Source organism: Calonectris borealis, chromosome 35 (genome assembly GCF_964195595.1).
Source record: "Calonectris borealis chromosome 35, bCalBor7.hap1.2, whole genome shotgun sequence".
In the NCBI taxonomy this organism is placed as follows: Eukaryota; Metazoa; Chordata; class Aves; order Procellariiformes; family Procellariidae; genus Calonectris; species Calonectris borealis.
The window spans coordinates 224840-240439 of record NC_134346.1 but is presented as its reverse complement, the minus strand read 5'-3'; the positions used below and the strand labels follow the sequence as shown (position 1 = coordinate 240439).

General features: G+C 64.7%; 1 protein-coding gene across 1 annotated transcript; it reads right to left on the bottom strand.

Annotated features, from left to right (window-relative positions):
* Window positions 1-383: 383 nt before the first annotated feature.
* Window positions 384-15481, bottom strand: SMG9 (SMG9 nonsense mediated mRNA decay factor). The gene is given in 15 exon segments (XM_075135015.1): window positions 384-641; window positions 1366-1391; window positions 1393-1517; window positions 2563-2682; window positions 3643-3750; window positions 5775-5881; window positions 6999-7084; window positions 9816-9911; window positions 11698-11809; window positions 12489-12601; window positions 13005-13102; window positions 13726-13948; window positions 14073-14144; window positions 14936-15031; window positions 15369-15481. Coding segments are annotated over 15 exon segments (1563 nt in total). The 5' UTR covers window positions 15471-15481; the 3' UTR covers window positions 384-562.
* Between the last annotated feature and the right edge of the window lie 119 nt (window positions 15482-15600).

The window sequence follows — 15600 nt, the reverse complement described above, 5'->3', positions numbered from 1 at the left end:
GGTCGGGTGGGAGGGGCCTCGGGGAGGGGGGAGGGGCGAGGGGTGGGGGAGGGGTCGGGTGGGAGGGGCCTCAGGGAGGTGGGGGAGGGGTCTGGTGTGGGGGAGGGGCTTCTTGGAGGTGGGGGGAGGGGCCCCCTGTGTGGGGGAGGGGTCTGTGGGGGGAGGGGCTTCATGGAGGTGGGGGAGGGGCCCCCTGTGGGCGGGGGAGGGGTCTGTGGGGGGGAGGGGCTTCATGGAGGTGGGGGGAGGGGCCCCCTGTGTGGGGGAGGGGTCTGGGGGTGGGGGAGGCGGAGGTGGGGGAGGGGTCCCCTGGGGGTGGGGCCTCCCTGGGTCGGGGGGGGGCGTGTCCATGGGGGTGGGGGAGGAGCCTGGGGGCGTGGCCTGGGGTGGGGGTGGGGTCTGGGGGTGGGGTCTGGGGGCGGGGGAGGGGCTTGGGGTGGGGGAGGGGCCTGGGGTGGGGGAGGCCCCCCCTGGGTGGGGGAGGGGTGGGGTCTGTGGGTGGGGAAGGGCGTGGGGGCGTGGCCGGGGGCGTGGCCGGGGGGCGTGGCCGGGGGCGTGGCCCTCAGCCCAGCAGGCGGCTGTACTCCGCCAGGGCCGAGGATTTCTTCACCCCGTCCCAGATCCGGGCGGCGTAGTGGAACCTGCCGGACCAGTACAGACCAGTAAGAACCAGTATGAACCAGTAAGAACCAGTACAGGCCAGTACAAACCGGCAAAAAGTGCTACGGACCAGTGTAAACCAGTATAAACCAGTATCGACACGTGAAAGGTGGTACAGATTAGTACGTGTCCTCCCAGTGCCCCTCCCAGTCCTTCCCAGTGCCCCTCCCAGTGCCCCCAATCCCCTCCCAGTCCCACCCAGTGCCCCTCCCAGCACCCCCCAATCCCATCCATTCCCCTCCCAGCCCCTCCCAGTGCCCCCCAATCTCCTCCCAGTGCCTCCCACTGCCCCCCAATCCCCTCCCAGTCCCTCCCAATGTCTCCCAGTCCCTCCAGTGCCCCTCCCAGTGCCCCACTTCCCCTCCCAGTCCCCCCCAGTGCTCCCAGTCCTTCCCAGTCCCCTCCGAGCCCCTCCCGGTGCCCCCCAATCCCCTCCCAATCCCCTCCCACTGCCCCCCAATCCCCTCCCAGTCCCTCCCAGTGCCTCCCAGTCCCCTCCCAGTCCCCCCCAGTGCCTCCCAGTCCTTCCCAGTCCCCTCCCAGCCCCTCTCAGTGCCCCCCAATCCCCTCCCAGTGCCCCCCAATCCCCCCCCAGTCCCTCCCAGTCCCTCCCAGTGCCCCCCCAGTGCCCTCCCAGTGCCCCCCAATCCCCTCCCAGTCCCTCCCAGTGCCCCCCAGTCCCCCCCAGTGCCCTCCCAGTCTCACCAGTTCCTCTCGGTGAGGAGGGTGTGGGGAGAGCTGGGCCCGGGCGGCCGCCAGGACCCTCCCCCGCAGCCGGGCCAGGAGGGTCCCGAAGGCTCCGTGACCCCGGTACGGGGGGAGGAGGGGGAAGAGGGGGGCCCCTCCCCCGCCTGCGCAACCCCCGCCCGCGTCACACGCCGGGGGGGGAGGGGCGGGGTGGGGGGAGGGGGGTGGGGGCCCAGTGGGGTGGGGGAGGGGCAGGGTTGGGGGGTCCCGAAGGCCTGGGGTGCCCTTGGGGGGGGGGGTGGTGGGGGGGAGGGGGGTGGGGAGGGGCGGGGGCGGGGGTGGGGGTGGGGGGTCCCGAAGGCCTGAGTGCCCTTGTGTGGGGGGGGGGCGGGGTGGGGGAGGGGCATGGGTCCTCTTGGGGTGGGGGGGAGGGGTGGGTTGGGGGGTCCCCAAGGCCTGGGGTGCCCCTGGGTGGGGGAGGGGGGTGGGCGGTTGTGGGTGGGGGGAGGAAGGGGCAGGGTGGGGGTCCCGAAGGCCTGGGGGGCCCTGGTGGGGGGAGGGGCGGGGTGGGGGAGGGGGGTGGGTCCCTTTGGGGTGGGGAGGGGCGGGGGAGGGTCCCCAAGGCCTGGGGTGCCCCTGGGTGGGGGAGGGGCGGGGTGGGGGTCCCCTTTGGGGTGGGGGAGGGGCGGGGTGGGGGGAGGGGCGGGGGTGGGGGGGTCCCGAAGGCCTGGGGTGCCCTGGTGGGGGAGGGGGCGGGGTGGGGGAGGGGCACGGGTCCCCTTTGAGGTGGGGGGAGGGGCCTGGGGTGCCCTTGTGGGGGGAGGGGCGGGGTGGGGGAGGGGCATAGATCCTCTTAGAGGTGGGGGAGGGGCGGGGTGGGGGAGGGGCATGGGTCCCCTTTGGGGTGGGGGAGGGCGGGGTGGGGGTCCCCTTTGGGGTGGGGGAGGGGCGGGGGTGGGGGGGTCCCGAAGGCCTGGGGTGCCCATGTGGGGGGGGGGGGGGGCGGGGTGGGGGAGGGGCACGGGTCCCTTTGAGGTGGGGGAGGGGCCTGGGGTGCCCTTGTGGGGGGAGGGGCGGGGTGGGGGAGGGGCATAGATCCCCTTTGAGGTGGGGAGGGGCGGGGGGGTGTGGGGGTCCCGACCTCTCCTGTCCCCTTTGGGGGGGGGGGGGGAGGGGCGGGGGGTGGGGGTGGGGAGGGGCGGGGCGCTCACCGGGGCGGGGCGGGCGTCCTCCCCCTCCTCTTCCGGGGGGGGAGGAGGAAGAGGTTGACTTCGGCCTCCAGGAAGCCCTCGGGGAGCCCCGGCAGCAGCCCCAGCTCCCGCATGGAGAGCGACCCTGGGGGGGGAGGGGCGGGCGATGCCACCCCTCCCCCACCCCACCCCTCCCCCACCGCAGGGGGCACAGGACCCCTCCCCCATCCCCCCTATAGGGGGCACAGGGCCGCCCCTCCCCCCCCCCCCCCCCATAGGGGCACCCGGGTATTCGGGACCCGCCCCCTGCCCCTCCCCCACTCCCACCCCTCCCAGTCTCTCCCAGTCCCCCCCAGTGCTTCCCAGGCCCCTCCCAGTGCCCCTCCCAGAGACCCCCAATGCCCCCCCCAGACCCCTCCCAGTGCTTCCCAGTCCCCTCCCAGACCCCCCAGTGCCTCCCAGTCCCTCACAGTGCCTCCCAGTCCCTCCCAGTGCCTCCCAGTGCCCCCCAATCCCCTCCCAGTCCCCCCAGTGCCTCCCAGTGCCCCCCAATCCCTCCCAATCCCTCCCAGTGCCCCCCAATCCCCTCCCAGTCCCCCCCAGTGCCTCCCAGTGCCCCCCAATCCCCTCCCAGTCCCTCCAGTGCCTCCCAATGCCCCTCCCAGACTTCCCCCAGTGCCTCCCAGTGCCCCCCAATGCCCTTCCCAGTCCCTCCCAGTGCCCCCCCAATCCCCTCCCAGTCCCTCCCGGTGCCTCCCAATGCCCCTCCCAGACTTCCCCCAGTGCCTCCCAGTGCCCCCCAATCCCCTCCCAGTGCCTCCCAGTGCCCCCCAATGCCCCTCCCAGACCCCCCCCAGTGCCTCCCAGTGCCCCCCAGTGCCCCTCCCAGTGCACCCCATTCCCCTCCCAGTCCCCCCCATTGCCTCCCAGTCCTTCCCAGTCACCTCCGAGCCCCTCCCAGTGCCTTCCAATCCCCTCCCAATCCCCTCCCACTGCCCCCCAATCTCCTCCCAGTCCCTCCCAGTGCACCCTTCCAAACCCCTCCCCTCCCCCATAGGGGACCCAGGTATCCGGGACCCCACCCCCCGCCCCTCCCCCCACCCACCCTTGTACTTGAGGTGCGAATGCGCCATCAGCCGGTCCAGCACCCGGTGCATCTGGCGCAGGCGGCGGGGGCCGAAGGCCTCGGGGCGAGCGCGGGTCTGGACGAAAACTGGGAGGGCACTGGGAGGTGACGGGAGGGACTGGGAGGCACTGGGAGGGGACTGGGAGGGACTGAGAGGGGATTGGGGGGCACTGGGGGGGATTGGGGGGGGACTGGGAGGGACTGGGATGGGATTGGGGGCACTGGGAGGGACTGGGAGGGGATTGGGGGGCACTGGGAGGGGATTGGGAGGCACTGGGAGGGACTGGGGAGGATTGGGGGGCACTGGGGAGGCACTGGGAGGGACTGGGAGGCACTGGGGGAGGGGCTCACCCAGGTGGGGGTGGGGGAGGGGCTCACCCAGGTGGGGGTGGGGAGGGGCTCACCCAGGTGGGGGAGGGGGGAGGGGCTCACCCAGGTGGGGGAGGGGCTCACCCAGGTGGGGGTGGGGGAGGGGCTCACCCAGGTGGGGGAGGGCTCACCCCGGGGGGTGGGGGAGGGGCTCACCCAGGTGGGGAGGGGCTCACCCAGGTGGGGTGGGGGGAGGGGCTCACCCAGGTGGGGGAGGGGCTCACCCAGGTGGGGGTGGGGGAGGGGCTCACCCAGGTGGGGGTGGGGGAGGGGCTCACCCAGGTGGGGGAGGGCTCACCCAGGTGGGGGTGGGGGAGGGGCTCACCCAGGTGGGGAGGGGCTCACCCAGGTGGGGGTGGGGGAGGGGCTCACCCGGTGGGGAGGGGCTCACCCAGGTGGGGGTGGGGGAGGGGCTCACCCAGGTGGGGGAGGGGCTCACCCAGGTGGGGGTGGGGGAGGGGCTCACCCAGGTGGGGGAGGGGCTCACCCAGGTGGGGGAGGGGAGGGGCTCACCCAGGTGGGGGAGGGGCTCACCCAGGTGGGGGTGGGGGAGGGGCTCACCCAGGTGGGGGAGGGGCTCACCCAGGAGGGGAGGGACTCACCCAGGTGGGGGTGGGGGAGGGGCTCACCCAGGTGGGGGTGGGGCTCACCCAGGAGGGGGAGGGGCTCACCCAGGAGGGGGAGGGGCTCACCCAGGGTGGGGGAGGGGCTCACCCAGGTGGGGGTGGGGAGGGGCTCACCCAGGTGGGGGAGGGGCTCACCCAGGTGGGGGTGGGGGAGGGGCTCACCCAGGTGGGGGTGGGGGAGGGGCTCACCCAGGTGGGGGAGGGGCTCACCCAGGTGGGGGAGGGGGAGGGGCTCACCCAGGTGGGGGAGGGGCTCACCCAGGTGGGGGTGGGGGAGGGGCTCACCCAGGTGGGGGAGGGGCTCACCCAGGAGGGGGAGGGGCTCACCCAGGTGGGGGTGGGGGAGGGGCTCACCCAGGTGGGGGTGGGGCTCACCCAGGAGGGGGAGGGGCTCACCCAGGTGGGGGAGGGGCTCACCCAGGAGGGGGAGGGGCTCACCCAGGTGGGGAGGGGCTCACCCAGGTGGGGGTGGGCTCACCCAGGTGGGGAGGGGCTCACCCAGGTGGGGGGTGGGGGAGGGGCTCACCCAGGTGGGGGTGGGGGAGGGGCTCACCCAGGTGGGGGTGGGGGAGGGGCTCACCCAGGTGGGGAGGGGCTCACCCAGGTGGGGGTGGGGGAGGGGCTCACCCAGGTGGGGGTGGGGGAGGGGCTCACCCAGGTGGGGGAGGGGCTCACCCAGGTGGGGGAGGGGGAGGGGCTCACCCAGGTGGGGGAGGGGCTCACCCAGGTGGGGGTGGGGGAGGGGCTCACCCAGGTGGGGGAGGGGCTCACCCAGGAGGGGGAGGGGCTCACCCAGGTGGGGGTGGGGAGGGGCTCACCCAGGTGGGGGTGGGGCTCACCCAGGAGGGGGAGGGGCTCACCCAGGTGGGGAGGGCTCACCCAGGAGGGGGAGGGGCTCACCCAGGTGGGGGAGGGGCTCACCCAGGTGGGGGTGGGGCTCACCCAGGTGGGGGAGGGGCTCACCCAGGTGGGGGTGGGGGAGGGGCTCACCCAGGTGGGGTGGGGGAGGGGCTCACCCAGGTGGGGGAGGGGCTCACCCAGGTGGGGGAGGGGCTCACCCAGGTGGGGGTGGGGGAGGGGCTCACCCAGGTGGGGGGTGGTGGGGGAGGGGCTCACCCAGGTGGGGGTAGTACTCCGAGGGCTCCTCGGGGCCGGCGGCGCCGCTGGGCTCGTGGCTGGGGGAGGGGGTGGAGGGCTTCACCATCTCGGCCGTCTGCAGGAACCTGGGGGGCGGCGGGGGTTGGGGGGCGGCCGTGGGGCGGGGGGGGGGGGCAGTTGGGGGGCTGGAGGGGTGGCTGGGGGGCAGCTGTGGGCAGGAACCGGGGCCATGGGGCAGATGTGGGGCGGGAACCAGGGTCATGGGGCAGCTATGGGCAGGAACTGGGGCCGTGGGGCAGCTGTGGGGCAGGAACCGGGGCCATGGGGCAGATGTGGGGCAGGGAACTGAGACCGTGGGGCGGCTATGGGGCAGGAACCAGAGCCATGGGGCAGCCGTGGGGCAGGAGGAACTGGGGCCGTGGGGCAGATGTGGCGAGGAACCGGGGCTGTGGGCTGAGCTATGGGCAGGAACCGGGGCGTGGGGGGCTATTGGGGCAGGAACCAGGGCCATGGTGCAGATGTGGGGCAGGAACCGAGACCGTGGGGCCGCTATGGGGCAGGAACCGGGGCCGTGGGGCAGCTATGGGGCAGGAACTGAGACCGTGGGGCAGCATTGGGCAGGAACCGGGGCCGTGGGGCAGCCGTGGGCCAGGAACCGAGACCATGGGGTTGGCTATGGGGCAGGAACCGAGACCATGGGGTGGCTGTGGGGCAGGAACCGGGGCCGTGGGGCAGATGTGGGGCAGGAACTCCGAGACCGTGGGGCCGCTATGGGGCAGGAACCAAGACCATGGGGTGGCTATGGGGCAGGACTGAGACCATGGGCCGCTATGGGGCAGGAACCGAGACCGTGGGCGGCTATGGGGCAGGAACCGGGGCCGTGGGCAGATGGGGGGCAGGAACCGAGACCGTGGGGCCGCTATGGGGCAGGAACCGAGACCATGGGGCGGCTATGGGGCAGGAACCGGGGCCGTGGGGTGGCTATGGGGCAGGAACTGAGCCCATGGGCGGCTATGGGCAGGAACCGGGGCCGTGGGGTGGCTATGGGGCAGGAACCGGGGCCATGGGGCAGATGTGGGGCAGCTGTGGGGCAGGAATCAAGACTGTGGGGCCGCTATGGGGCAGGAACCGAGCCCATGGGGCGGTTATGGGGCAGGAACCGGGGCCGTGGGGCGGTTATGGGGCAGATGTGGGGCAGATGTGGGGCGGGGGCGGGGCGGGGCGTGGCGGGGCGGGGCTGACCGGTAGAGGGCGAGGTCGGTGAACCAGTCCTGCACCAGCAGCACCACGTGGCAGACGGTGAACAGAAAGGCCGCGATCTGCAGCGACTGCGCCCCCGCGCGCGGGGCGGGACCCGGCGTCAGCCCCGCCCCCTCCTTACCCCCCCCGCCTCCTAATTACTCCTAATTAATCACCGCTGATTGACCATTCCTCATTCATCGCTCCTGATTAATCAGTTGTAATTAATTATTCCTAATTAATTAAGCTCGTTACCCCCTACACCTCCCCTCATGCCCCTATTACCCCCCCACGCCCTAATTACTCCTAATTAACCACCGCTAATGGACCGCTCCTAATTAATCGCCCCTAATTGACATTCCTAATTAATTGCTTGTAATTAATTAGTTGTAATTCAGTGGTTTTAATTAATTAGTCTCATTAGCCCCTACCCTCATGCCCCTATTACCCACCCCCCCACGCCCTAATTACTCCTAATTAATCACCGCTAATGAACCTTCCCTAATTAATTGCTCCTAATTAATCAGTTCTAATTAATTATTGCTAATTAATTAACCTTGTTACCCCCCTTACACCTCCCCTCATACCCCTATTACCCCCCTGCCCCCTAATTACTCCTAATTAATCACCGCTGATTGACCATTCCTCATTAATCACTCCTGATTAATCAGTTGTAATTAATTATTGCTAATTATTTAAACTCGTTACCCCCCTTACACCTCCCCTCATGCCCCTATTACCCCCCCACGCCCTAATTACTCCTAATTAATCACCGCTAATGGACCACTCCTAATTAATCGCTCCTAATTGATGAGTTGTAATTAATTATTCCTAATTAATTAAGCTCGTTACGCCCTACACCTCCCCTCACGCCTCTATTACCCCCCACACCCTAATTACTCCTAATTAATCACCCCTAATTAACCATTCCTAATTAATTGCTTGTAATTAATTACTTGTAATTCAGTGGTTTTAATTAATTAGCCTCGTTAGCCCCTACACCTCCCCTCACACCTCTATTACCCCCAACGCCCTAATTACTCCTAATTAATCACCGCTAATGGACCATTCCTAATTAATCGCTCCTAATTGATGAGTTGTAATTAATTACTGCTAATTAATTAACTCTACTCTACACCTCTCCTATTTCCCCCTTATTACCATGTAACCACTCCTAATTCCTTTAATTAACTCTAGATTACCCTAATTAATCACTCTTTTTCCCCTTTCCCTCCTATCCCCCACCCCTCTATGGGCTTCCCCCTTATTACCATCTAATTACCAACTAATTTACCACCTAATTATGTCTAATTATCCCTTCTCACCTGAAATAACCCCTAATTAGCCCTAATTAACCTTCATTAATCACCCTTACCCCCCTATTCCACCCCCTCCCATACCCCCCCAAGGTCTATTCCCCCTTATTACATCTCATTACCATCTCATTACCATCTAATCAATCCTAATTACCTTCAATTACCCCTAATCAACCTTAATTAACCCTAATTAATCACTCTTATTCCCTATTCCCCCCCCCCCGTACCCCTCTATGGGCCTATTCCCCCTTATTACCATCTCATTCCCATCTCATTATCATCTCATTACCATATATCACTCCTAATTACCTTCAATTACCCCTAATCAACCTTAATTAACCCTAATTAATCACTCTCATTCCCCTATTCCACCCCCCATACGCCAATTCCCCCTTATTACCATCTCATTACCATCTCATAACTCCTAATTACCTTTAATTAACCTTAATTAACACTAATTACTAATTAAATTAACACTAACTAAATTAACACTAATTACTATTTAACACTAATTAATGACTCTTATTCCCCTATTCCACCCCCCCATACACCTATTCCCCCTTATTACCATCTCATTCCCATCTCATTATCATCTCATTACCATCTAATCACTCCCAATCACCTTTAATTAACCCTAATTAACCTTAATTAACACTAATTACCCTAATTAATGACTCTCTTTCCCCTATTCCACCCCCCCCATCTCCCCCCATGGGCCTATTCCCCCTTATTACCATCTCCTTATCATCTCATTACCATCTCATTACCATCTAATCACTCCCAATCACCTTTAATTAACCCCACTTAACCTTAATTAACACTAATTACCCTAATTAATGACTCTCATTCCCCTATTCCACCCCCCCCATCTCCCCCCATGGGCCTATTCCCCCTTATTACCATCTCATTCCCATCTCATTATCATCTCATTACCATCTAATAACTCCTAATTACCTTTAACTAACCCTAATTAACCTTAATTAACACTAATTACCCTAATTAATGACTCTCATTCCCCTATTCCACCCCCCCCATCTCCCCCCATGGGCCTATTCCCCCTTATTACCATCTCATTCCCATCTCATTACCATCTCATTACCATCTAATCACTCCTAATTACCTTTAACTAACCCTAATTAACCTTAATTAACACTAATTACCCTAATTAATGACTCTTATTCCCCTATTCCACCCCCTCCTACGCCTATTCCCCCTTATTACCATCTCATTCCCATCTCATTATCATCTCATTACCATCTCATTACCATCTAATCACTCCCAATTACCTCTAATTAACCCCACTTAACCTTAATTAACACTAATTACCCTAATTAATGACTCCTATTCCCCTATTCCACCCCCTCATACGCCTATTCCCCCTTATTACCATCTCATTACCATCTCATTACCATCTCATTACCCGCCCCCCCCCACCCCCCCATTTCCGCCCGGTGACCTCAGCGCGGCGCTGACATCACGGCGCTGACATCACCCCCGCCCTCACCTGCATCTCGACGTAGGTGTGGGGGAGGGCGTACTCGGGGGGCAGCTTCCGGTCGTTGTTGATGAGGTGGTCGAGGAGGGCGGGGCTAAGGATGGGCTGCGGGGGGCGGGGTCACTGCGGCCCCGCCCCCCCCCGAAGCCACGCCCCCCAGCCCCTAATGACCTCATTACCGGTAATGAGGGGGGAATAAGGCCGGGGGGGGGGGGGATTGGGAGGTAAGGGGGGGTTAATTAGAGGTAATTAGAGATTATTAGGGATAATTAAGGGTAATTAAGGGGTAATAGGGGTGATTAAGGAGTAATTAGGCAGTAGTTAAGGGGTAATTGTGCAGTAATTAGGAGTAATTAGGGGTAATTAGACTAATTGGGGTAATTAGGGAGTAATTAGGGGTAATTGGGGGTAATTAGGAGCTATTTAAGGGGTAATTAGGGGTGATTAGGGGTCATTAGAGATATTTAAGGGGTAATTAGGGGTGATTAGGAGTAATTAGGCGGTATTTAAGGGGTAAATAGAGGTAATCAAGGGTAATTAGGCGGTATTTAAGGGGTGATTACGGGTAATTAGGTGGTATTTAAGGGGTAATTAGAAGTAATTAATGGTAATGAGGCGGTATTTAAGGGGTAATTAGACGTAATTAGGGATCATTAGAGGTAATTGGGGTCATTAGTGGTAATTAGGCAGTATTTAAGGGGTCATTAGAGGTAATTAGGTGGTATTTCAGGGGTGATTAGGGGTAATTAGAGGTAATTAGGGGCAATTAGGCAGTATTTAAGGGGTGATTAGGGGTGATTAGGGGTAATTAGGGGCAATTAGGCAGTATTTAAGTGGTGATTAGGGGTAAATAGGGGCGATTAGGGGTAATTAGGGGTGATTGGGGTAATTAGGCGGTATTTAAGGGGTCATTAGAGGTAATTAGGTGGTATTTCAGGGGTGATTAGGGGTAATTAGAGGTAATTAGGGGTAATTAGGCAGTATTTAAGGGGTAATTAGGGGTGATTAGGCGGTATTTAAGGGGTAATTGGGGTACTTAGGGGTGCTTAGGAGTCATTAGAGGTAATTAGGTGGTATTTCAGGGGTGATTAGAGGTAATTAGAGGTAATTAGGGGCAATTAGGCAGTATTTAAGTGGTAATTAGTGGTGATTAGGGGTAATTAGGGGCAATTAGGCAGTATTTAAGTGGTGATTAGGGGTAAATAGGGGCGATTAGGGGTAATTAGGGGTGATTAGGGGTAATTAGGCGGTATTTAAGGGGTCATTAGAGGTAATTAGGTGGTATTTCAGGGGTGATTAGGGGTAATTAGGCAGTATTTAAGGGGTAATTAGGGGTGATTAGGCGGTATTTAAGGGGTAATTGGGGTGATTAGGATTCATTAGAGGTAATTAGGTGGTATTTCAGGGGTGATTAGGGGTAATTAGAGGTAATTAGGGGTAATTAGGCAGTATTTAAGGGGTAATTAGGGGTGATTAGGCGGTATTTAAGGGGTAATTGGGGTGATTAGGATTCATTAGAGGTAATTAGGTGGTATTTCAGGGGTGATTAGGGGTAATTAGAGGTAATTAGGGGTAATTAGGCAGTATTTAAGGGGTAATTAGGGGTGATTAGGGGTAATTAGGGGCAATTAGGCAGTATTTAAGGGGTGATTAGGGGTAATTAGGGGTGATTAGGGGTAATTAGTCGTTATTTAAGGGGTAATTAGGGGTGATTAGGGGTAATTAGAGGTAATTAGGGGTAATTAGGCAGTATTGAAGGGGTGATTAGGGGTAATTAGGGGTAATTAGGCGGTATTTAAGGTGTGATTAGGGGTAATTAGGGGTGATTAGGGGTAATTAGGGGTAATTAGGGGTGATTAGAGGTAATTAGGGGTGCTGGGGCCGGCCCCACCTGGGTGTCGAGGAAGACGACGCGCTCGGGGGTGATGAAGAAGTCGACGCCGCTGGTCTGGGCCCCCCCCCGCTCCCGCAGCTCCGGGGGCTGCGGCCGGAAGACGAAGGCCCTGGGAGCCCCCAGTTCAGCCCAGTCCTGCCCAGTCCCCTCCCAGTCCTGCCCAGTGCCCTCCCAGTGCCACCGAGTCCCGCCCAGTACCCCCCAGTTTCCTCCCAGTATATCCCAGTATGCCTTCCAGTCCCTCCCAGTATAGCCCAGTGCCTCCCAGTCCCTCCCAGTGCCTCCCAGTCCCTCCCAGTACATCCCAGTCCCTCCCAGTCCCCTCCCAAGCCATCCCAGTCCCCTCCCAGTCCATCCCAGTCCCCTCCAGTCCTTCCCAGTCCCTCCCAGTCCCCCCCCGTCCCTCCCCAGTCCCTCCCAGTCCCCCCCAATCCCTACCAGTGCCCTCCCAATCCCTACCAGTGCATCCCAGTCCCCTCCCAGTGCCTCCCAGTCCCTCCTATTCCCCTCCCAGAGCCTCCCAATCCCTCCCAGTTCCCTCTCAGTTACTGCCAGTCTCCTCCCAGTATATCCCAGTATGCCTCCCAGTCCCTCCCAGTCCCCTCCCAGTGCCCCCCACCCCTCCCAATCCCTTCCCAGTCCCTCCCAGTACCCTCCCAGTCCCTCCCAGTGCCCTGCCAGTCTCTCCCAGTCCCCTCCCACTGCCTCCCAGTCCCTCCCAATCCCCTCCTAGTCCCTCCCAGTCCCCTCCCAGTATATCCCAGTCCCCTCCCAGTGCCTCCCAGTACCGGGGGTCCTCCTCGGGCTGGTTGGCGGCCAGCAGGGAGAGGAGGGTGGACTTCCCGGTCCCCTGCAGCCCCAGGGCCCCGACCACCAGCACGTCCGTCTGCTCCAGCAGGAACTGGGGGGGGGGAGGGGCGTCCGGGACCCCGCCCCCACGCGCGGGGGACCCACCCCTCCCCCACCCCGGAGGGGAAACTCCCCCCCCCCCCCCCCCAGGGGACCCAGGATCCCCCCAAACCCCCCATAGGGGCCCCTCCTCCCCCCTCAGGGCCCCTCCCCCACTTCCACGAGCCCCTCCCCCACCCCTCCAGACTCCCACCCCCACCCCCCAGGGCCCCTCCCCCACCCCTCCAGAGCCCCACCCCCCAGGGCCCCTCCCTCACCCCCAGGGCTCCTCCCCCTCCTCCAGGAGCCCCTCCCCCCCATGGGTCCCTCCCCCACTCCCAGGAGCTCCTCCCCCACCCCCGGGAGCCCCTCCCCCTCCCCGTCCCCTCCCCCACCCCCCGGGGCCCCTCCCCCACCTCCAGGGCGCTGTCGCACCAGTTCATTTGCTCGTCCACCAGTTTGATGCTGGTTTTCATCTTCTCGGGAGCCGCCAGCCGGGCCTGGCCGGCCACCGCTGTGGGGGGGGCGGAGCCAGGGGGTTGTGTGGCCACGCCCCCCTCCGCTAGCCCCGCCCCCTCCCTGGCCACACACCCCCTCAGAACCCCCACCCTTAGCTGCCACCCTCCCCCTCTTTCGGTAAGCCCCAGCCATTAGCCCCGCCCACCAGTCATTAGCCACGCCCCCTCGTCGCAGGCTCCGCCCCTCACCACAAGCCCCGCCCCATTAACCCCCACGCCAACCCAGGCAGCACTAGCCCCGCCCACAAGGCATTAGTCCCGCCCACAAAGCGTTATGCTGGTCACCACCCCCCTGGCCCCGCCCCCGAGCCGTAGCCCCGCCCCCAAAGCCCGAGCCCCTCCCCTTTAGCCCCACCCAAACCACTAACCCCGCCCACAACCCCCAACCCGCCCTTACCCCGCCTCCAACCCTTAACCCCACCCCAACCTTTAGCCCCGCCTCCTAAGCCCCGCCCCACCCCTTAACCCCGCCCCTCCCCTTCAGCACCCACCCCAAGCATTAACCCCCCCTGCCAGGCCATTAGCCCCGCCCCCTCCCCTTAGCCCCGCCCCGCCCCCTCCCTTTAGCCCCGCCCACTCCCCCAGCCCCGCCCCCTCCCCTGTAGCCCCGCCCACTCACGGTCGAGGGCGCCGGGGGGGGGCAGCCCCCTCCCGTGCAGCTGGTAGACGGGCTGGGTGGGGCGGGGCCCCTCCCTCTCACGGGGCGGGGCCAGCGCCGGCCCCTCCCCCGCGCCGGCCCCACCCCCGCCCCGCCCTTCCTCCCCCCGCGCCTTCATCAGCACGATGGGCGGGGCCGGGGCGGGGGCGGGCGGGGCCGGGCCTGACCCCGCCTTCGCCTGCTGCTGGTTCCAAGGAGAGCGATGTCAGCCCGGAGGGGCGGGGCCAGGGCGGCCCCTCCCTCAGCCGGGTTGCCCCACCCCCCCCAGAAGCCCCGCCCCCCGGGAAGCCCCGCCCCCCCCGTCTCACCCGCTCCCCCGGGGGCTTGGCCAGGATGATGGGCGTCTTCTGCATCAGGCCGGCTGGCTCCTCCCCTCCCTCCTACGTGGGAGGGGCGTGGTCACGCGCGGGCCACGCCCACACACCCGGCCACGCCCACCCCGCATCGTTCCGCCCCCCCGCTGTAGCCCCGCCTCTCGCCCCGCCTGAGAGCCCTCCCGCTGCTCCCCCCTGAAGCCACGCCCACCCCGTTCAAGCCACGCCCACCCCGCTTTAGACACGCCCCCCCTCCGGTCCAGCACTCAGCCTGCAGTCCCCGCCCACACCGGCGAAGCCACGCCCCCCCCGCACAGCCACGCCCCCTCCCGCACCTGGGGTGCACACCTGCTGCTGTCACTCACCCCCCCGAGCCCCGCCCACCGGCTCCAGTCCCGCCCACTTGCCCCTGGCCCCGCCCCCCCTTCATGGCACCTGCCCCGTCACTCACCCGCAGCCCCGCCCCTACGCGAAGCCCCGCCCCTTCGCGAAGCCCCGCCCACACCTCATAGCCACGCCTCCCCTTGCCAGTGAGGCCCACCTGCCCTGTCACTCACCCCTAAGCCCCGCCCCCCGGTCACACACCTGCCCCCGTCACCCCTAAGCCCCGCCCACCAGCTCCACCCCCGGACCACACACCTGCCCCTGTCACTCACCCCCCCCAAGCCCCGCCCACCTGCCCCCAGCCCCGCCCCCGGGACCACACACCTGCCCCGTCACTCACCCCGAAGCCCCGCCCACCAGCCCCGCCCCCTCCCTCTGCAGTGCCCCCGCTCACCACCCCCCCGCCCACCTCCCCCTTAGCCCCGCCCACCCCTTAGCCCCGCCCACCCCCCCCCTCGCGAAGCCCCGCCCACCCGTCGGTCTCCGCCCCCGTCCGGCTCCTTCTCCCTCGGCCAGCGCCGCCGCCCGCCCGGGGCCGGGCTCTGCCCCGAGTCCGACATCGCTCCCACCTGCCACGTGACGGGGGGGGGGGGGGGGGGGGAACAACCTATAGGAGCCCCTATAGGTGCCTATAGGGGTCCGCGGGGAGCTATAGGCGCCGCCGGGGCGGGGCCACGTGGGGTTTCCTGAGGTAAAATAAGTCCCGGCGACAGGGGAGGGGCTATAGGGGGAGGGGGAGGGGCTAGAGGGGGAGGGGGAGGGGCTGGAGGAGGCGGGAGAGGGGCTATAGGGGACGGGGGAGGGGCTATAGCGGCGGTAGCGGGGGTTTATGGGGGGCTATAGGCGCGGCGGAGGGATACGGGGAGGGGAGGGGCGGTTCTGCGCATGCGCCGGGCGGAGGGATACCTGGGGGGGGGGCGGCGGTTGCCCCGGCAACGGCGGCGGGTCCCGGCGCTTTCCCGCCTCTGAGTGGCCCCCGGCGCGCGGCGGTGCTGCCCCGGCGCGCATGCGCGGAGGGGAGGGGGCGGAGCTAGCGGCGGGCGCATGCGCGGAGGGGGCGGAGTCAGTGGCTGAGGGACAGGCGCATGCGCGGAAAGGGAGCGATCGAGCGGCTGAGGCGCGGGCGCATGCGCGGAGG